This window comes from Osmerus mordax, chromosome 4 (genome assembly GCF_038355195.1).
Source record: "Osmerus mordax isolate fOsmMor3 chromosome 4, fOsmMor3.pri, whole genome shotgun sequence".
NCBI classification, from domain to species: Eukaryota; Metazoa; Chordata; class Actinopteri; order Osmeriformes; family Osmeridae; genus Osmerus; species Osmerus mordax.
This window is the reverse complement of record NC_090053.1, coordinates 19,811,060-19,830,508: the sequence shown is the minus strand read 5'-3', so window position 1 is coordinate 19,830,508 and position 19,449 is coordinate 19,811,060. Positions and strand designations below refer to the sequence as shown.

The 19,449-nt window shown below is 43.2% G+C and overlaps 3 protein-coding genes across 7 annotated transcripts; 1 reads left to right on the top strand and 2 right to left on the bottom strand.

The window, feature by feature from the left end:
* Positions 1–245: 245 nt before the first annotated feature.
* On the bottom strand, positions 246–9,107 carry fnbp4 (formin binding protein 4). 3 transcript variants are annotated; one of them, XM_067234967.1, is made up of 18 exons: positions 9,006–9,093; positions 8,499–8,537; positions 7,674–7,757; positions 7,412–7,539; positions 6,783–6,963; positions 6,486–6,633; positions 6,229–6,334; positions 5,677–6,027; positions 5,373–5,565; positions 4,713–4,831; positions 4,505–4,609; positions 4,151–4,284; positions 3,009–3,181; positions 2,510–2,790; positions 2,190–2,313; positions 1,868–2,061; positions 1,535–1,692; positions 246–1,311 (listed from the first exon to the last, which is right to left on the bottom strand). In XM_067234967.1, the coding sequence occupies exons 1-18, from the start codon at positions 9,091–9,093 to the stop codon at positions 1,218–1,220; spliced, it is 2,700 nt and encodes an 899-aa protein (XP_067091068.1). In that variant the 3' UTR covers positions 246–1,217. The 3 variants fall into 3 exon arrangements, with proteins under 3 accessions (XP_067091068.1, XP_067091070.1, XP_067091069.1); XM_067234969.1 differs by lacking the exon at positions 8,499–8,537 and having other exon boundaries at positions 9,006–9,107; XM_067234968.1 differs by lacking the exon at positions 8,499–8,537 and having other exon boundaries at positions 8,970–9,100.
* A 3,801-nt stretch (positions 9,108–12,908) lies between these two features.
* LOC136941783 (zona pellucida sperm-binding protein 4-like) lies at positions 12,909–15,270 on the top strand. Its single transcript, XM_067234375.1, has 8 exons — positions 12,909–13,089; positions 13,178–13,365; positions 13,496–13,593; positions 14,044–14,201; positions 14,289–14,481; positions 14,624–14,774; positions 14,858–14,930; positions 15,077–15,270. The coding sequence occupies exons 1-8, from the start codon at positions 12,909–12,911 to the stop codon at positions 15,187–15,189; spliced, it is 1,155 nt and encodes a 384-aa protein (XP_067090476.1). The 3' UTR covers positions 15,190–15,270.
* Positions 15,271–15,860: 590 nt separating this feature from the next.
* On the bottom strand, positions 15,861–18,989 carry tmem263 (transmembrane protein 263). Of its 3 annotated transcripts, XM_067234798.1 has the most exons (5): positions 18,876–18,950; positions 17,913–18,084; positions 17,545–17,605; positions 17,374–17,438; positions 15,861–17,264 (listed from the first exon to the last, which is right to left on the bottom strand). In XM_067234798.1, coding segments are annotated over exons 2-5 (429 nt in total). In that variant the 5' UTR covers positions 17,914–18,084; positions 18,876–18,950; the 3' UTR covers positions 15,861–16,962. The 3 variants fall into 3 exon arrangements, with proteins under 3 accessions (XP_067090899.1, XP_067090901.1, XP_067090900.1); XM_067234800.1 differs by lacking the exon at positions 17,545–17,605; XM_067234799.1 differs by lacking the exons at positions 17,545–17,605; positions 17,913–18,084 and having other exon boundaries at positions 18,876–18,989.
* Between the last annotated feature and the right edge of the window lie 460 nt (positions 18,990–19,449).

The window sequence follows — 19,449 nt, the reverse complement described above, 5'->3', positions numbered from 1 at the left end:
AGCTACTACCATGCCAGCAACATATTTTTTTTACCACATTGCCAAGCAACAGTTGTTCTTTACACGTTACCATGGAGTCCATTCTCTTTGGTGTGTTTAAGAACCTACGTTGAACGTCTTCAGTGAAGGGACCCGCAATTTGTCCTCATAGATTATTCAATGTGTGCGAGTGTCTTATGTGTCAGCATACATTTGAACAACAAATGTCAAATTATGACTTTCAATAACAAAAAATACAAATCAAGAAGTTCAAAAAGTTTTACTTTTTTACAAAATATACAATGAAGTCGTCATTCCCTTCCCTCCCAAACACATAATGAACACCAGGATCACACATTGTACTAAGACTTCCAGCTGTACAAAGCAGCTAAACAGACATCAGAAAATGGACCATCCCTCTACACAAAACCAAGTCTCTGTTGTTGATTATGTGATTGTTGACAAATTACAAAATGACCAGCACAGATTAATGTTAAAGCCATTGGCACATCAGTATTGGGGACGCTTTATCATGCAACTGGACAAGAGAACATTACATAAAATAAACTGCACTAAAGAAAATGGCAGACAAAATAACCAATTGTTTAACAGATATCTTGGTCAGTTCACCTGTCTTCAGTAGAGTATTAAAATGTTGAGAAAAGCAAAGCAATGATAGGGTCCCACCACTGGTTTTTAACCAAATCAAATAGACTTCTACAACATCTATACTTTACTGAGAACAAAGTAGGATATGCAATGCAATCACATAAGGGTAATGGAAACACAGATCTCATCTTCTGCACTCAATGAAAGGTCCTACTTCTGTAAAGCACAGGTCTTACAGCAACGTTAAAAGTTAATAAGAAAATGTCACCTTGTATTTTGAAAATTTATGGGAGGTACAGATTTGCTATCTAGCTTTCGATAGACCTCCCTATTTCGAACCCGTCTAATTATTAAACTGTTGGCAGAGAGGGTACATATTAGGTTCAGGGTGGTGGATAAAGGTTTGGTAGGTACAGGAACCTCATAAAAGAGTGGGTTTGCTAGTCAATAAGTCTTTACAAGATCATTCGAACTAATCCAATGAATTTGCAGAAAACACGATAAGAGTCTAAAGTTCCCTATTCTAGTTGCCCACTGATCATTGTCCATTGTATGAAATGGGGATGGCAACATTTTAAGGAGTCAGGTGTGTGCGTGTGTGTGTGTGTGCGCGTGTGTGTATAAAGACATTATTTGCTCTTCATCATTTTCCTCTTCTTCAGCATTCTTTCCCTCCAGTCTTCTGGGAGCGCCTCAAAGTTAGCATTCCTCCCAGCTTTCCCTCTGTAGGAACAGATAAACATTAAAAAACATCTTATGACATCGTCTACCATGAAAAGGACCTTCTGAAACAGAACATACACATGGCCTGGGCAATCCTACTAGAATTAACCAAGAAGCACATTTCAAAGATGATGGCCAAATGAGTTTGACCATCTGGTCACGGACTACAAGGCAAAGTAGATTTCTTCTAGACTGGGTCTGTGTCTGCGTTCCCATGTCTTACGTGACGAGCTGCTGCTGCTTCCATTCCTCAATGCCCCTCTTGTTCAACTGATCTCTGTCCTCATCACTGGAGCTGCTCTTCTCCTCCTCGTCCAACTCCTTCTGGATGCTCTGCCACTTCTGCACCAGCGATGGCATCTTGGTCTTACTCTTCTTCGACTGCACCCAGGAACAGGGCAGACAGATGGATAAGGGGAGGCGATGTTTAGAGTGATTTAGTGGTGATATGATTCAATGCTTGATGTGTGGCCTTATACATCAGAGACTTGCCTGAAATGTTGTCACTTAGCAACAGCCAACTTGAACTAAACTACCACATGAAATAGACCCCCACCTTATCCTTCTTTAGCTTCTTGGTCTTGTCTGTGGGCACCATTTTGGCTCCAGGGGGGTCTGAGGGAGGCTGGGAGGTGGGCAATGGGGGCTGAGTAGGGGGTGGAGGGAGAGGCGGTGCAAGAGTTTCAGCCGGCAGGGAAGGGGCAGCCACTACAGGCACACCCCAGTATGCACTTCCACACATTACAGGGGCTGAGGAAACAAACAGGAACAACGTTACAACTCCAGGTCCCCAATGACTACAGTTTGAGACTGTGCTGTAAAAGGATTGACAGGCAAAACCCATCTTTCAGTCAGTCAGTCTGTCCGTCCGTCCTCACCTGCACTGGCAGTTTGGGTGTATAGGATTGGGCTACTGCCTATGGTTACTGCCTTGGAAGATTGCCCAGCTCCAGCAGCCTTGCGTTTATGACCCTTACCCAAGGAAACTGAGGACTCAACATTCTGTTCACAAAAGGAAGACAGACGCATTAGAAATATAGTTTGTAGCTTAATTGGTAGAACATGGTCACAAAGCAAAGGGTCAGGGCCATCCATTGCTGCACACACTGGCTGAGAGGAGCATCTTCTAATCAGGATATCCTATTACATTAAAAAAAGCACTGAGCAGAGGACATGTTTGAGGAAACAGGCATCCCACCTTGGTGCTGGAAGAGCCAGGGGGTAAGGGAGGCCTTAGACTGCCATCCTCCTCTGTTCCCGGTGCTGGGGGCTCTCCCTCTTCATCCTCCATCTCTACCTCCATGATCTCGCCATCGTCACTGTCTGGAGGAGGGGGAGGTGGGGGAGGCGACTCAGGGGGAGGAGGCGGTGGTGGGGGGTAGTCTGAAGGGGGAGGGGGCTGGTCAGGGGGAAGGGGGGGTTGAGGTGCAGACCAGAGGACAGGCTCAGGGGGGGGCATGGGGGCTAAGGTGGAGGAACCTTTAAAATAAACAAACATACAAAAGGTTTAGTTAGTCTACTTCCATTAATGTTCATGAATCTTGATTATAACTGTTCTATGCAAGTCTCTCATTAGAATAAAAGTGGTTCAGTTCAGGTCTGTGAAGGTTCTCATTACTGAAGAGGCAAGGTAATTATGATCAATGAAAAAAATGGTTCTGGATCATTAGGTCCAGTTGAGGGAGCTGACGACTGACCTGCTATCCCACCCGACGGTGCGACGGCTGGGGGCGCTGGCTCCCCGTCACTGGTAGCCCTGGGCTGTGCGGTCTGGCTGCCTTTCTGGTCCTCCTCCTCTGTCTCCTTGTTTGGGAAGTCCCACTGGGAGGTGCTGGTGCGGTCATTCACGTAAAAGTAGCGCCTGTGCTCCCTAGAAAGTGGGACAACAGAGATAGAAGACAGAATCTCAATTGCTGAGCTGGCATCTGGCTGCATCGCATGGTCCCCTGATCAGGTGAGATAAGGGAGAGGGGGAGCCTGCTGCCCTGAGGGCAGGAGAGGGCCAATGTTAGGCTGGACAGTTAGATTAGCCATCCAGGGAAGGGGCCAGATTGGAGAAGGGTTTGGGGACATGTATAGGGAACCCACCTTATCAAAATCAAATAAACCAAAAACAATCAGCTTGGGTACTGTAAAGTTGATCAACAGCAGCGTTCAGAAATGAGGACATTTTGGTTGTCATAACAAAATACTCACATAGATTCTGATAACCATCCCCCCCAAACATGTGTTGATGCCAAAGAGAGAGCATCATTATCCACAACAACCAAACCAGGAAAGTAATTCCATCAAGCACTCAAAGTTCTTACACCAGAAATATTCAAATAATGTTTCACAATCAAGGAAAAAAATAACAGGAAACAGGAAATAGAGTTGGTCTGACCTGCTGGGTCCCCGTCAACGCTCCGTCTTCGCTTTTATTCACGCCTGTGACACTCCACGTTTCCGGGGCGTCACTCTGTGTCAATCATTCGCCCAACATTGCATTCTGGGGGCTGTAGTCCTGTAAAGTGCAAAGCTCTCGCACGCGACCACCTTCCTAGAGCTACCATACCCCTTTCCACTGACTGGACCCCATAACAGTCTACAGAGTCTGGGCTAGGAGTACAGGACAGGGGTCCTCTGTATCTCTGGCCTGTGTGGCTGCTTCCTTAACCGGGTACAGTGACAGCAGGGCATCACAGAGACCTCATCAGTCTGTTTGGGGCTTTTTCCCGCTTGCATTGGTAAACATCTCCCCATATCATGTTACAAAAGGCTGCGACCCCAGGACTGAGGGGGGTCACCGTCAGATGGGGGGAGGGAGGAGTTAGAGTTGTGAAAGGTAAGGAGCGCGTACCTGTCCCAGTGGCAGGACCAGCCTTTAGGGGCGGCGTTAAGTTCGTAATGTTTAATGTGCTCGGCGGCTTCCTGCAGCCTGCGACGGAGATAGATCCCGTTCAGAGCTCCTTCACGCCAGTCGGCGATCCGCATCTGAGAGTGACGGGAGAGAGACAAAGACAAATCTTTAGATTTTTGGGGTGAAAGATGAGACAAGAAGGTGGGAGAGATGTGTGCAAAAGATTAAACAGAACAATTATGAGTTGGGGTGGATGAAAAAAGCTACTAGCAAACCTTTGGAATTTGACATTCAAAATATAAATGTGGGATAACAGGTTGGTTACAAGTTGAGCCATCAGTATAGTCCTCTCACCTCAGTCTGTAACAGAAGCAGTTGAAAGTTGGAGATTGCCTTCCTGTTGATGCCCAAGAACTCCATCTTGCTGGTTAAAGTGTTGGCTAGTTCTCCAATCTGAAACTGAGCATACAATAACATTTGAATTTTAGCACTTACCGATAGATTAATTGGAAATGTAATTTGGAATGTTCCAACAATTAACATTGTCAAACTGCAGCTGTACCTTGAGCTCAGGAGTTTCCACTTCCTCTTTAGGAGTTGCCTTAGACACAGCTTCCTCCTCCCCCCTGGCTGCCTCCTGTTCATCTGTCTCCCCGGCCTTCTCTAGGGCTTTGGAATGTGCTGAGGGCCACACAAAGAACAGTTATCACAGGTTCAGAAGGCTTTAGGGAGGTGGTTTGTTGACCATACCCTAGGACAGATATCTATCGATGCCTGCATTAATGGCCAATTACTTAATACTGTTTTATTTATTTAACCCTTGTGCTGCCTTCGGGTCACAATATCTTTTAACCTTTGCACTGTGGGGGGTGTGAGACAGCCCGACTGTTAAAAGAAAATGCTTCACTTTATTTTTGTATGAGGTAAAGTTGTCGCAACACGTAGGGGGCTCACAATGACTGAAGGGTCACAATGACCCGAAGATAACACAAGAGTTAATACTGTATACTTAGAAACAATACTTAGTGCAAGAACCATAACAAGAGCTCTTTCTTTAATTTTATGAATATGAAAGCTAATTTGTGATTCAGGTTGAATTTGTAAAATACATACGGTATATTCAATACAATATACGGCATAATGCTCCATAAGACAAACATTTTCAAATGGAATTCAAATAATTTCATGAACATTGTGCATTTGACCCAGATCTGGTTCTCACTTGTCTCAGGTTTGTCCTGTGTGTCCGACTCCCTGCTGTTTGATTCGGGGCTAGCTGTGCGCAGGAAGGATGTCTTCCACCGAGCTTTCTTCTGGAGTAGGCAACGGGGGCCAGAGGGCTCTTGACTGGTCTCCGAACACGGGCTTGACCCCCCTCCACTGCCGTCCCCCTCCTCCAGCGCACGCAGCTCAGCCTAAGTATCAGGGCGAAGAGGAGACAGTCAACTCTAACAATACGACCACAGTGTATTAGTGTACAGAACATTGTTTGAAATTCAGAACTCAACAGGTTTTTATATACTCGCCTTCTTCCTCTCCAATGCCAGCTCCAGTTCCATGGTATCTTCCTCAGGCTCCTCCTCCTCTGCATCAGAGTTGTCCTGTGATTGATTCCCGCTGCGCTGTTCTCTTTGACTGAGGCTAAAGGGGGTGTCCAGGTCACGGAGGGGGGCAGCAGGGGACCCTGGGTGGCATACCCGCTCTCCGTCAGACTCCAGGCTGTTCTCTTTGTCATCTAGCCCCCCCAACAACCTCTTTCTCCAAATATCCTCCTCCTCCTTCACCTCAGAAGGGATGAGAGGAGCAAGCAGGGTTGCAGCCACACCACGATGCTCTTCTTCTTCGCTAGTCAGTGCCACAACACTCTCCATCACCTCCTGCAAGGAACAACATTTGAATAATTTAAGTAAATTGAGGTTGTTCAATTGAAGACGCTTGTATAACCCTAAGCAGACTTAGAGAATAGAGTGTTAAAGGTTTTACTATAGTGGTCCTGATCTTTTTATTTATCGGTAACATGGGTCAGCATGCCAAAAGGTGTCAGAATAATGCAGGCGCAACATCCACAATAAACTTGCCTTCTTCTTTGTCTCCCTTTTGGATGGCAGGACACTGATGGTGGATGTGTTTTGCTCAGAGTAATACCCTGCAGACTGGGATGTACCATTCCCATTGACAGTTGTGCTACAAAAAGAAAAGAAATTTCATCCAATTTGAGTTTACATGGGCTTTCATATCCCAGTTTTCCAACATCCATATGAAAGTCAGATACACATCACTTTTATGTGACCCCATAATAATAATAATAATAATTTATAAACAAGTAGCACCACACCTGTCTGCATAGTGCTGGAGGCCCTGCACCTGGTCAGCAAGGTAGTGAGGTAGCTCCCAGGCAACCTCATTGGTCAAAGTGTTCCAGTAGTAGTAGCAACCAGTATTCTCATCCCAGACCTCCTGCCAGTCCCCCATATCAACCCCAACTGCAACCAGGGCACACAAAGTTAGTATGTAATCACCAACCATGTGTTCCTGTTCCAAATGCCAAACAGTCTATTCGGTGGTATAGATGAGAGCTGAAAAGTCAGTGATGTTGATGATATGACAAAAGTTGTATATATAAAAACATCACCTCCAGCTAATGAACACTGAGTGTTATACTGAAACTCAGCCCCAGTACTGTTCTGCTCTGCTGCACTGTCTGTGCCCGGCTGCTGGGCCTTGGGCTCAGGCCGTGGAGGGGTAGGAGCTGGGGCCTGTGGGTCTGCCGACGGTTCCTCTGAACCTGGCTGTGTGGTGATGGCATCGATTTCCTGCCAGATTAAACAATAGACAAATCTGTAACAGCCATTACTGGTTATAACTTATTTTTATGGCTGATTAAATTACACTTTTGTAGAAACAAGATTTTTGAAAATGTTTATAAAAACATCTTAAAAGCAAACATGATTATTATATTACACCTATTTATTTTTTGAAACCTCACTTTCATTACCTTGTTGTCTTCTTTACCAATTTCTTCCCATGAGAGCAAAATCTGTATGTTATTTTAAACTTGTGGCCTCCAATGTACATCAATCCTTAAAAATATATATTTTTAAATCTACCCCAACATTTTTATTTGTGTGTTGATAAGTAATAAGGCACTTTTAAGGAAGGATATGATTTTGTTCCATTCCTAAGAATGAGTGCAATATATTGTAATAATCAACATTACATGTGACAGACTTGGGTCAGGGGTTCCTAAAGTCTCATACTTACAGCCATAAAGTTAGCAAGCGTGCTGTCAATGTCCGTTGACTGGTTGTGTTGAGATCTCCCAATTGTGGGTTGATAATCTGTGTCCTCATCATCACTGTCCTCATAGGCACCTAGGAGGGACAAGCCCTCTAAAAACAGATAAAATGGCTGAGGTAGTGTAATGTGCTCTGATCTTACACTCTTACGCTCTTCCTCTCATAATAAGGTGTCAATCCAAGGCCACATAAACCCAAAATCGAGTGCATACATGATGTGATCTCACCTGTGGCCTTCACTGCGGGGGTCCTCATATTTGTAGTTTCTTCTCCTATTAATTTATGCCCATCACAATTAGCCTCTTGCTCCTCTGCAAAACACAATAGTCTGTCAAGCTATATCAATTATACAACCAGTAGCTTAACGATACAGGAAGTTAGCCAGGAAGTCTAAAAGGTATGAAAGAGGTTGGTGTGATGGAATGGCTAACTGAATTGAATAACATCGAACATAATTCGTCTTTAACAACTAATTATATCTACAACGTAAAATGTAAAAGCTATTCTCAAGTTATCACGACACAAATTAAGACAAGTGATTTAAAAATATCAACAAGCTAGTGTCATTTTTTCTTGCAGCACATGACGTTTCTTTATGCTACAATCAGACTTCTCGTACAGCATCTCGACAAACCTAGCGTGGCGACAGACCGTGGCCAAGTTAGTTTAAAGTTTGATATTGAATATTCGACATTCAACCGCATTTGAGGATCCATCTGCAGTGCAGTTGTGTATTCATAAAATTCTAAAGCTTCCCGTATAAAAAGTCAAAATCACACTAAACCAAGTGTCAGAAAGCGTACACCAGGGTCAATCCCTGGCAATCAGTTATTTATATAAAACGAATTGTAATTACTGTAACATAAAGAAAAATCGACAATGACCGAAAAGCCATCAAACAATTCCTAGCCGCAGATTAACCCTCCTGCTGTGCTGTACACTTTCAACACACTTTGTTGAGTACGGACATTATGTGAGAAGCAATTAATTTTGCAGACTGTCCCTTATATGCGGTTGAATGTCGAATATATTGAACGTAAAACTAACTTTACCGGCCCTTGCCTCGGTCAGCAACCGTTCGTCTTCGACTTCTAGAATTTCAAAGAAAAATTATAGTTTTTCTTGGTCATTTGTAGCTATATCAGTGGTCTACGTTTCTATAACAAGCTAGCTAGCTAGCTAACTTCTCAATAGGACAAAGTTGAAGTTGGGTTCTACTCGTTCACTGAACGGGCAAGAGAAAATAGCATGGGCTAGACTAGTCTACAGACTTTTGACTTTGTAACTCAGCTAGTCTACCCTAATATTTTCAATCGAAGTAGCTAAACTGCATGCTACTGTGTGCTTGCAATGTAGCATGCTAGCTAGACAAGACAGATCAGAAAATGGGCCCAATGCTGAAGGCGCATGATAGCTAATGTTATTGTTAGCTTGTTGCACACTCGAGTCGAGTTCCAGCTAGAGCTAACGCTACACAAATATATTGATACTGTAGCAAGCTCTAACGTCATCCTTATTATTACCGTCTGATCTTGAACCTAAAGCTTCTCCTCTAGTACCTCCGACAGTCCCACTACGAAGGCCAGGCGGTGAGAGCTGAAGTATTGTTCTACGTCCTCCTGTTCCGGGGCGAGTTTTCTTTCCCATCCCTGTTGCGGGGATCGCGGCTGTACCCTGCCGACGGAAGGATCCACCAGGCATCTTATTTCCGGTTGGTTGTTTCAAAAATATTAAAAAATAAAAGTCAAAAGACAAAACGTTTATTTTTATTTTTTTATGCCACGTTTCCCACCAGAACGACAATATAAATTATATAAATTAGTGTGTTACTGATGTCAACTGCCAGCACATTGCAAATGTACAGGCGCTGTATGGTGAATTAGGCCTACAATTATGACAACTGGCTCAACTATTGCAGACACTTATCACATCTTATCTTTTAAGATATGTTTATTGTCAGTGGTGGATTAAGGTGGTCACAGGCCCCAAGGCTAATCTTTGTGCCCCCCCCCCAACCCACACGCACACACTCTATCAACTTTTATATTTTTACTCCACAGGTACAAAACCATCCTATGCGATGGCGCCCAGCGTGGCTGAAGTCTTTGCGTTGTCTTCCCCACGACTGTATGGCCTCCCAGGAAAACATCAGTATCATAAAGTTTGCAGATGATACTACGGTCATTGGAATGATCACTGGTGGGGCTGAGACAGCGTACAGAAGAGATGTGGAGGAACTGACTTAAGTACCTCATGGCCAGACCTAGTACAGAAGCAAAATCTAAATTGAGCGGAGGTACGTAGGAGGGCAGAGCCAGGCAAACACATCCCCCCCCCCAATATTCAAATCTGGTCAAAATGTCCCCCCCCCCCAATATATTGATATAAAAATGTAAATAAAATATAAATGTGCTACGCTACGACAGGCAACCACGCACGCTGTCCAAAATGATCATAAATGTTTTTAGCATATTCATAACTAAACTTAAAAAGTTTTCAGGGGGGCCCTCAGACTCCCCAGCAGATTTCCTACCCCCCCAATGTGGACTCCATGGCTACAGCCTTTGTCATAATAGCAGGGTATAGATCAAACATTGTTTATTGTATTCAGAACATTCAAAACAGAATAAAAGTAATACAAATTTGAAATCATTAGTTGTAAACTTTAATCATTGTTAATTGATCAGTGTTTAATGACAGACCTCTTCAAGTGTCATGATCAAAAATATGATCAAGAGCCTCACATACAGTATTTCAGTTGGTCATTGTGCTTCCAAAGAATGTATTGTGAGCAATGCCTCAAAAAAATGTAATATACAAAAGCTGCTAGAAAAGATATGTACATTGTTGGAACTAAGTCGAGATTGTTCGTGAAAATGCCAACAGGTGTGTGTGTCCAGAGAGGGAAAGATTATATTAGGGAAAAGTTCCAACAGTTTGTGGGGAAAATATTGAGGAAAGGTTCCTGTGTGTGAAAGATTCTATTTGGGAACGGTTCCTGTGGGGGTTGCCATGGAAGCCAAGAATGGGAGTGAAGAATGTGGGTGTGCTCAAACACAGGACAACAAGTGTGTCCATCTGATAAAAGGGCATGTGCCTGAACTCAATTTTAAACAGTAATTGTAGTCTCCCCCAATAAGTTAAATGAAACTTTTGTATGGAAATCATCCAAATGTATTTTGTGTGTTCAGATGGCCTATAAGGACAAAGTCATAAAACCTCATGACAATCAGTTAATCAACTACATTTTTCAGAGGGAAAACTTGTTAATTGGTCAACACAACAGGAGGGTTAAAATGTCTTCCTCCTTGATCTTCTGGGAAAGTAAAGTCGTTAGTAATAAGGCTAATGAAAACCAAATTACGTAGATCCTCACTTTCAATTGACATCAGAGACATTTTGTTTGAGATTTTTTTTAAAATCTTGGTCGGGATGGTATACGACGCAACGGTAAAACTAGAATAAGCCACCTAATGGAATGGAACTCTCGCTGAAGTAAGCGAGACTTTAACAAAAAAACCTGGGTTTTCCTTAATCTACGTTGATGGAACACCCCCCTGGGCCTCCAGACAGGGGGTACAGTGTACTATTAATACAGCCAGTGCATTAATACAGCCAGTGCATTAATACAGCCAGTGCATTAATCTGCGTTTGTTTATTGTATGCACCTTCCCACCAAAGTAAAGTCCTTGTTTGTGTACACTTACTTGGCGATTAATCTTGATTCTGATCTGATTCTGATTAAATATAGATAGGTCTGTCCACCAACTTGACCCAGTCCTAAATTGTCAGGCCGTAAACTCAACTGTTTACAGTACAAGTATCAGTGACACGTTTGTTGTTTTGGCTCTGTACATGAACTTAAAAGTACAGACTGTCAGACTTAGTTTGAGGGTATTTGCGAATGACCCTTTTGATTACTTAAGTTAAGTTACATAATGTTAAACTGTCCAATGTAAATACAATATTAATGTTTCATAGTGCATATCTATTAACCAGAAGCACCCAACTCCCACTCATGGCATCTCATTAGCTGTCAAATGTTTAAGGTGAAACATTTTTCATTTCAATGTGTCTCAAAGATAATTTTTATTTGGCCCTTAATTCCTTAATACTTGCTATATCAGACAGTTGATGACTTGTAGTGTGACTTACTTTAGTTAACTAGTAGCCTAGTTCATCCTGTCCCAGAGCAGTTGAGAGCAGGGTCAATGCTTTGCATTTCAATGTGTTGTAATCTGAATTCATCTGTAGACTACACTTTATCTAATTTACTCTATTATCTAAATGGCTCATACATGTAAATGATCTAAAATATAATCTGACAATCTGACAATTGATCTCAGAGTTATTGTTTAATTTCAAATCTAATGTTCTGGAGTACTGTACAAAACTACAGTATACAGATAGTACAGTATGATTTCATCGATATAATAGATTATGTAAACATTGTTATGTTCAGGATGATGGATTTAAAATGTCTTAAATGGTGGTTTAGCTCTATTAAGCCATTATTAAAAAGTGTGATAGCAATTCTAAGAAACGATGATGTAATGACATATGTAACTAGAACACACAGTGTCACAGTGCACTAGAAAAATAAACATTTACTAACAAACAAACATTCAGGTCACTTAGACATTAAGATAAGTAAAAAGAATCAACAGGCCATCAGTGGCTACTCGACTGATCACTTGGACGGATAGAGTAGGTGTTTAACCAATCAGGTTCACATCATCTGGAGGCGGGACAAATTCTAGCCCTGTATATAAGTGGGACCAGGAGCAGCATGGGACTCATGGATTTGAACAGTCTCTTTTTGCTGTGAAACCATGATGATTCACTGTTGCACCACCTGTTTGGTGGGGGTGGTCCTGCTAGGAGTTTTGAGTGACGCTCAAGGTACCTGGGAAAAGACGTCTCGAACCCAGAAGCCCTTCTGGCCGACCCAGAGGCCCGCCTGGCCTCCGACCCAGAGGCCCGTCTGGCCGAAGCCTTCGTACCCAACCCAGAGGCCCGTCTGGCCGAAGCCTTCCTACCCAACCCAGAGGCCCGTCTGGCCGAAGCCTTCGTACCCAACCCAGAGGCCCGTCTGGCCGAAGCCTTCGTACCCAACCCAGAGGCCCGTCTGGCCGAAGCCTTCGTACCCAACCCAGAGGCCCGTCTGGCCGAAGCCTTCCTACCCAACCCAGAGGCCCGTCTGGCCGAAGCCTTCCTACCCAACCCAGAGGCCCATCTGGCCGAAGCCTTCCTACCCAACCCAGAGTCCCGTCTGGCCGAAGCCTTCGTACCCAACCCAGAGGCCCGTCTGGCCGAAGCCTTCGTACCCAACCCAGAGGCCCGTCTGGCCGAAGCCTTCGTACCCAACCCAGAGGCCCGTCTGGCCAAAGCAGCCTTCTTACCCAACCCAGAGCCCTGAGTGGCCAAAGCAGCCTTCTTACCCAACCCAGTGGCCTGCTACCATGTCGCCTGTGTTTGCAACATTGTCGTCGATCATTGGTGTCCAGAATCCTCAGACACCTCCAAACTGTGATGTAGAACAAAGTGTCAAGATAACATGTGGATCTGGCATAACCTCTGCAGCCGGTTGTACAGCCATAAACTGCTGCTTTGATGGCCAGAGATGCTTCTATGGCAAATTAGGTGAGTTCTTTGGACCATGTAATATCTACTCCTTGAGGTCAATATCTATGGCATGGTTTTCACTGTAGTGTTTGTTGTTCTTCATCAGTGACTGTACAGGCCACCAAAGACGGTCAGATTGTGGTGGTGGTGTCCAAAGAGGCCACTCTTCCAACTTTGGACCTATCCTCGGTTCGTCTTCGGAATGATGCAGACCCGCAATGCAGACCCATTGCCTTTAACTCTGTCTTTATAGTCTTCCAGTTCGCTGTCACAGCTTGTGGAACCTCCGTAATGGTAAGATAAACTGGTGTTGCAAAAAATGTTATCTCTGAAAATGGATCGACTACTCTATTTCATAGTTTATTAGAGGAGCCTGCACTACATTTTGGTACTTTGGTAAATTGCATGATTTTGTTTCTTGTAGGAAGGAACTGATTTCATAGTCTATGAGAACAGCATGGAGTCTTCTTATGATGTCAGCTTTGGGCCTCTGGGATACATTACAAGGGACAGCTACTTCAAGTAGGTGCAGATGAGCCATTTACAGTGACTAAGCCAAGTTTGATACCATTATAATTTAATCTTTACACGATGTTGAGGTTTACAAAATAATGAACATTATTTAGTCATAACTGTGGACCTCCTGATTTAGCTGCCCAGTCCATAACTTTGTGGATTTTGGCAAGTATAAAAAGTGTGTTAAGAGGTTACAACAGTCGCTAACTGTAGAATGCCTAGATTATTAGTTCCTCAAAAATAATTACACATCTATAGTTTTTAGTTTCCAGAAATTATTTCAGTTTGCAAATTTAGAATGACTAAACTATAATTATGTGTAAAAAAACATTTTAACATAATTTTACTATCTGTAAGTTGCCAGGTTAAAATTGTGAGTTTAATGTGGTTTCACCTCACTTTAATTGACTAAAATGTCATTCTCAAATTGGCTGAATTGAACTGCCTTCTTTTCAGGCTGGCATTCCAGATCAGATACACGGGGATGTCCGTACAAACTCTGACTGTCGAGATATTGGACAAAAACAACCCCCTGGACGTTTATGGTGAAGGACCCCTTAATCTCGAACTCAGACTGGCAAATGGCCAGTGCACAGTAAAGGGCTGTAGTGATGGTGAGTTGCTTCAAGTCTGTCTTGACAGTATTCCAGAGCTGCTTGTGTCCTGATGAGAAAAGTAACCCAAACTCTCCTCCCCAACAGAAAACATGTACTACTCCTCATATTACAGCATGGCAGACTATCCCATTACCAAGGTGCTGCGGGACCCCGTGTACGTGGAGGTGCGTGTTAAGGATAAGACAGACAACAGTATGGTGCTGATCTTGAACCGCTGCTGGGCCACCAACAGCCCCACGCCTCACAGCATGCCCCAGTGGGACCTCCTGGTTGGCGGGTAACTACTCCACCGTACACCTCTTACTAAACTTACCGCAATGTGCATCGTGGAACTGTCCTCTGGTGTCAGGCGTTCTGCATCGTCACCGACTATGGTTATGTTGTCAGTTCATCTCACACCCTTTCTCCTCCTCTAAAAGCTGTCCAAACCCGAATGACAACAAGTACCTGACCACTTTGGTTCAAGTGGGCAGCTCTCCCAACGTCCAATTCCCCTCACACTACAAACGCTTCGTTGTCAAGATGTTCACCTTTATCGACCACTCAACTAGGCTTCCTATGACTAATCAGGTAATCCGTGCCAGAGCATAACTATGTCTCCCTGCCCTTGATGTTCTGCTGGTCACCATTCTAACATGATGCTTTGTCCCCAGGTGTACTTCCACTGCTCCGCCACAGTGTGCCACTCTTCTGTCGCCAACTGCGCGCAGTCATGCCTCAGGAAAAGTATGTGGATTTGCATCAATTCCAATTATACAGCATTATTCCAGTTGGATAACCGATTACTGTCTGAAGCTCTAGAAGAATGTGTCAGCCATCAAATTGTATGTGAAGCTGAGTTCTGACTGTCCCTTTGCTTGTCTGTTCTCCAGGGAGAGATGTATCTGAGGAACCCAGGACTGACGACCCCAGGGCGTCCACAGGAGTGGTGGTTTCCAGTGGAGCAGTGATCCTGACAGAGGGCTCTGTTGAACAGCTCGAGTAATCCATTCTTGCTCTGATACATGTAGTAACTTCTGAACCCTGCAAGTATCTTTCTTGAAAGAAATACAAGAGTTGTGACCTACATTGATGGCTTATTGTCTTGCTTTCTCCATATATGTTGTCTGGGAATAGAATTCATGATACATATTTCTTGTTTTAAGATATATAAAGTATAATTAATTGTGGGGTTCTTGGAAGGGCTTTTCGGAGCAGCCAAGAAGCTGCTGGATGTCAGAGAGTTAGGAAAGGAAGAGTGGTAAAAGGGAAAAAAGTAGAAACACACAAGTTGACGATAGCTGTACTTGCTTGCTTGTACTAGCTGGTCTACTGGTCCCAGGTTTATGTTCATGAGCATCAGGTGTGTGGTCATAGGATGGCATATGCTCTTCTCCTACCAAACTTAAATCTTACTATATATTTTTTGTACACTTTGAGCAGAGTAACATAGTAACCATGACAGTATCAGACATAAGTAACAATAGTTGGTAAAGCTAACGTATGTTTGTTGCAGTCCTTAACAAATGTGGTATTTGAATGAATTAGATTGAACACTTACAATTGGTAGCGCAGTGTACAGGAATCCATCTGATAACACCCAAGTGACTCACTGTGGTAGAAATTCTGGAGGATCAATGCGTAATAAAAACTAGATTACTAGTTAACTAGATTAGATATAATTCAAATACGTCTTTATTATCGAACAAACACAGAAACAACCATCTTAACACACAAACAGACAATACACAAAACCATCTGGCCATAAATCAGATGGGATCAGAAGTACTGCAAGCCCCAACAGCGTCTCACAGGTTCTGATGCCTAACCTATCTTCAGCTTTGATATTTAAAGGAGTGCCCCCCCCAATGGACTGATCACCATCTCAGGTGACCAACCTCATGTCTGGTTCCCTCCATGTCTCCACAATGGTTACTGTCTTCATTAAGGTCAGAGGTGTCATCTGCTTGCTAACTCTTTCCAGCCTGTCCTCCTGACCAAGAAAACACATTCCACAAGTGATGGCACAGTATATCACTAACTTCAACAAACCTTATAATAAAATACAATGAAGCAATAGATGGTTAAAGATTACTTTTCTAAACCTAATAGAATATATGAAACAATTTCATCACACTCACAGGACATAAAATAGATGATTTCAACTGTCAATAAAGTTGTAAGGACCACACAATTGAAAACATTTCTGTGCCTCTGTAGCTCACCACATAGATGCAGGTCAATTTACTAAATAATAAGTAAAAGCTTTTTAACTTAGTAACTTTCTCAAAGAAACAACAATTTGAATGTAATAGTATAATTGAAGATCAAACTTCAGATTTCCAGCGTGACACATTTCCTCTTCAATCAAACCCTGCATTCCTGTGGCTCCAACTCTAAACCTCATTTGAAACCAGGCATCATTTACTAGTCGTTATAGACCAGCATGTGGTGGTCAGAATTTCACCATCAAGTCACAGATAACCACTTAGACTGTGAATATACCATCTCTTCCAAGGGCTGAGTCTCCCCTCCTGGAGCTGGCGAATGGAATGAGCAGTGGCCTGCAACACAATCAGTCCTTTTGTATAACGTACCAACCTCAAACGTCAGTTAGAGCTCCAACTTATTAAGTCATTGTGAATTACAGACAGGTGGTTGGTAGTGCCTGCAGTACTGGGTAAGAAGACCCATAAAGCGAACCTCACTGTCCGTCCACTTGCCTTTTCACTTCAGAAGAACACAGACAGAGCAGCAGACATAATGATTCTTCGCCCCCTTAGTCTGACTTGTCCTTCTTGTTGGCCCCTCTTCCAAAGGGTACCTTGCTGGCCACAGCTGAGCCAATCGCGCTGACCCCCCCAGCCACAGCGCACACACTCCCTTTGACCAACCCCACTCCCACTCCGGGTACAGAGGCCACGGAGGTGACCGCCGTCTTGGTCAAATCCAGACTCTTCCCTCCAATCCAGGCCACACCGCCCACTGTGGCCCCCACGGCCCCCCTGGTGGCACTAAAGAGGCCTCCTGCCACCCGGGACAGCATGCCTGGCTGGGCTGCGGGGTGGCCTTTATTAGTGTCTACACAGAGGGAGAAAAACAAAGTTGCATGTAACATATCACTGTCAATTAACATCCCATGGAGAAGCCCATGGGTATACTGTGTGTTTAAGAGTGAGACTGGGCTAACCAGCTGGCGGTTCATCTAAAAGGTATGCAGGAGAATCGTCCACAGGTCCGTCTTGGCTCATCTCTCTAGAGAAGGGAAGGGCAGAACAAACAAGTTACACCCGATGAAAACAGATCACTTTCGTAACTCAACTTTCCGAGTCGAGTTTGAGAAAACAAGAAACAGGATTACCTGAGGTTGGGTGTGCTCGTTTTCTGACGGACCAAAACTAGGCGGACCCGTTGGTCAAACACTGAGGTCAGCAAGGGCTGTTTTGTTTTCACAACTAAGATAGACCTTACAATGCATTCTATTTTCTGTTGTCAACTGAGTACATTCAAAAACATATGACTTACAGCAAACTAAATGTTCTGATAATCAGGGACCAGGACTGACCAGAACTCTAGCTGTAACACACTGCCTAAATACAGAAGACTAGCTATTTCTCAAGAAATAGCTAATAGAATTTTTTTAATGACATTCAGTCTCAAGTCATAATTACACATGGCTGTGTTGCACAACAACAGTTTAAACTGGTCAACGCATCCTACATGACTCACTTGTACACAAGTGTACTTGTGGCAGGTGACAAAGACCTCACAATCAAGTCGCTTTACAGGAAATGCTGTTCCATCTTATGCAAACTTTGCTCTCCACATGGCTCTGCATGTTGCCTCATATCAAGGATACACCATATCCCACATCATCCGGTTCAAGCTGACATATTTAAGCCTATGTCAAGAAGGAATCTTGGCCGTGAGACTTGAATTTATTTAAGTTAAATACACTTTATTAATCCCGAAGGAAATTACATTTGAATTTAACCATATAAATTAAAATAAATGTCTAATGTTAAAAACAACCAATATCTCAGAATGAACCCACACCAACCTACATCCGACCTAACAAATAGTGACCCAATACTAGAAACTTTGTATCATATTTAGCCTAGATTATTGTAAATATCACTGAATTCATTTCCAAGTCCATCAAGTAGTTTAAAGTACGTTAACTGCAAAGTTACTAGCTACTGACGTGGCACATGACTTAGCCTACATCTCCAAACAGAAGTAGCCTATGTCAAAAAAAATGTATGCCTAGAACAAAGTCAGGGCAGATATGAAGCTAATTGTGAAACTAGTTAAACTGATTAACACTATTAACACTAGCTAATGTAGGCCTAGTTGATACATCAAAGCAAACAAGAAGTCATGTTGTTATCTACCAACTCGCTCGGAAACGCAATCCTGAATCATCTTTGGCTCTACGCTTTCCTAGAAATAACACATTCAAAACTGAATGTCACTTGTATCCAGCTAAATGTTGAAAGGGCCGAAGAACAGCTAACGCCAGGCTATCTTTGACATTATTTGAGGTCATATCACTTGTAATGTCGTTATAGCCTAGCTAGCTGACACTTGAATTGGAGAAAAATGTCATACTATTTTCCTATTCCATTGATTAACTTATAAAATCAATCAATCGATAGGGTTGTAAAATAAATAGTGTTTTTGTATGCTTACCTCGATGTCACAAGCCAAATTTAAGAGAAACGAATCTTACGTGAACTATACTGTCGCCAGCATGCAACGCGAAAAAGCAACTTTTAAGGCTGCATTCGATTCCAGAAAGTTGTCTCCTCTCCTACCTCTTGTTCACTTCACGCTCCAGTTCGCAACTCTGTTGCACACCAGACACACGTGGGTTCTACATTACTGATTTCTACTCACTCGGCGTTCAACATCTTTTACATTACTTGTTTAATTTGTTTTAATAGCACGCTTTGTTAGAAACAAACCCAAATGCGGTTTACTGGAGAGGAAAAAACGTAATCACACCAACATCAGGGAGTGTAATTGAGTAGGCTAATTATGAGAATGTGTAATTTTATTTCTGGCGGGAGAGAACTGTCCGGGTTCCAAATCGAACAAGAGTTCTACCGCTCTGTGTTTGAGGCGATCTGACATGGTTTGACGATAGGATGTGCCAAGTGCAACAATTTCCGCTTGTTATCGGATTGGTTATCTGTCATATTACACTAGTCAGTGGTTTTGACATATGAAACAGCGTAGTCGTGTTAAGTAGTGTTTAGGATAC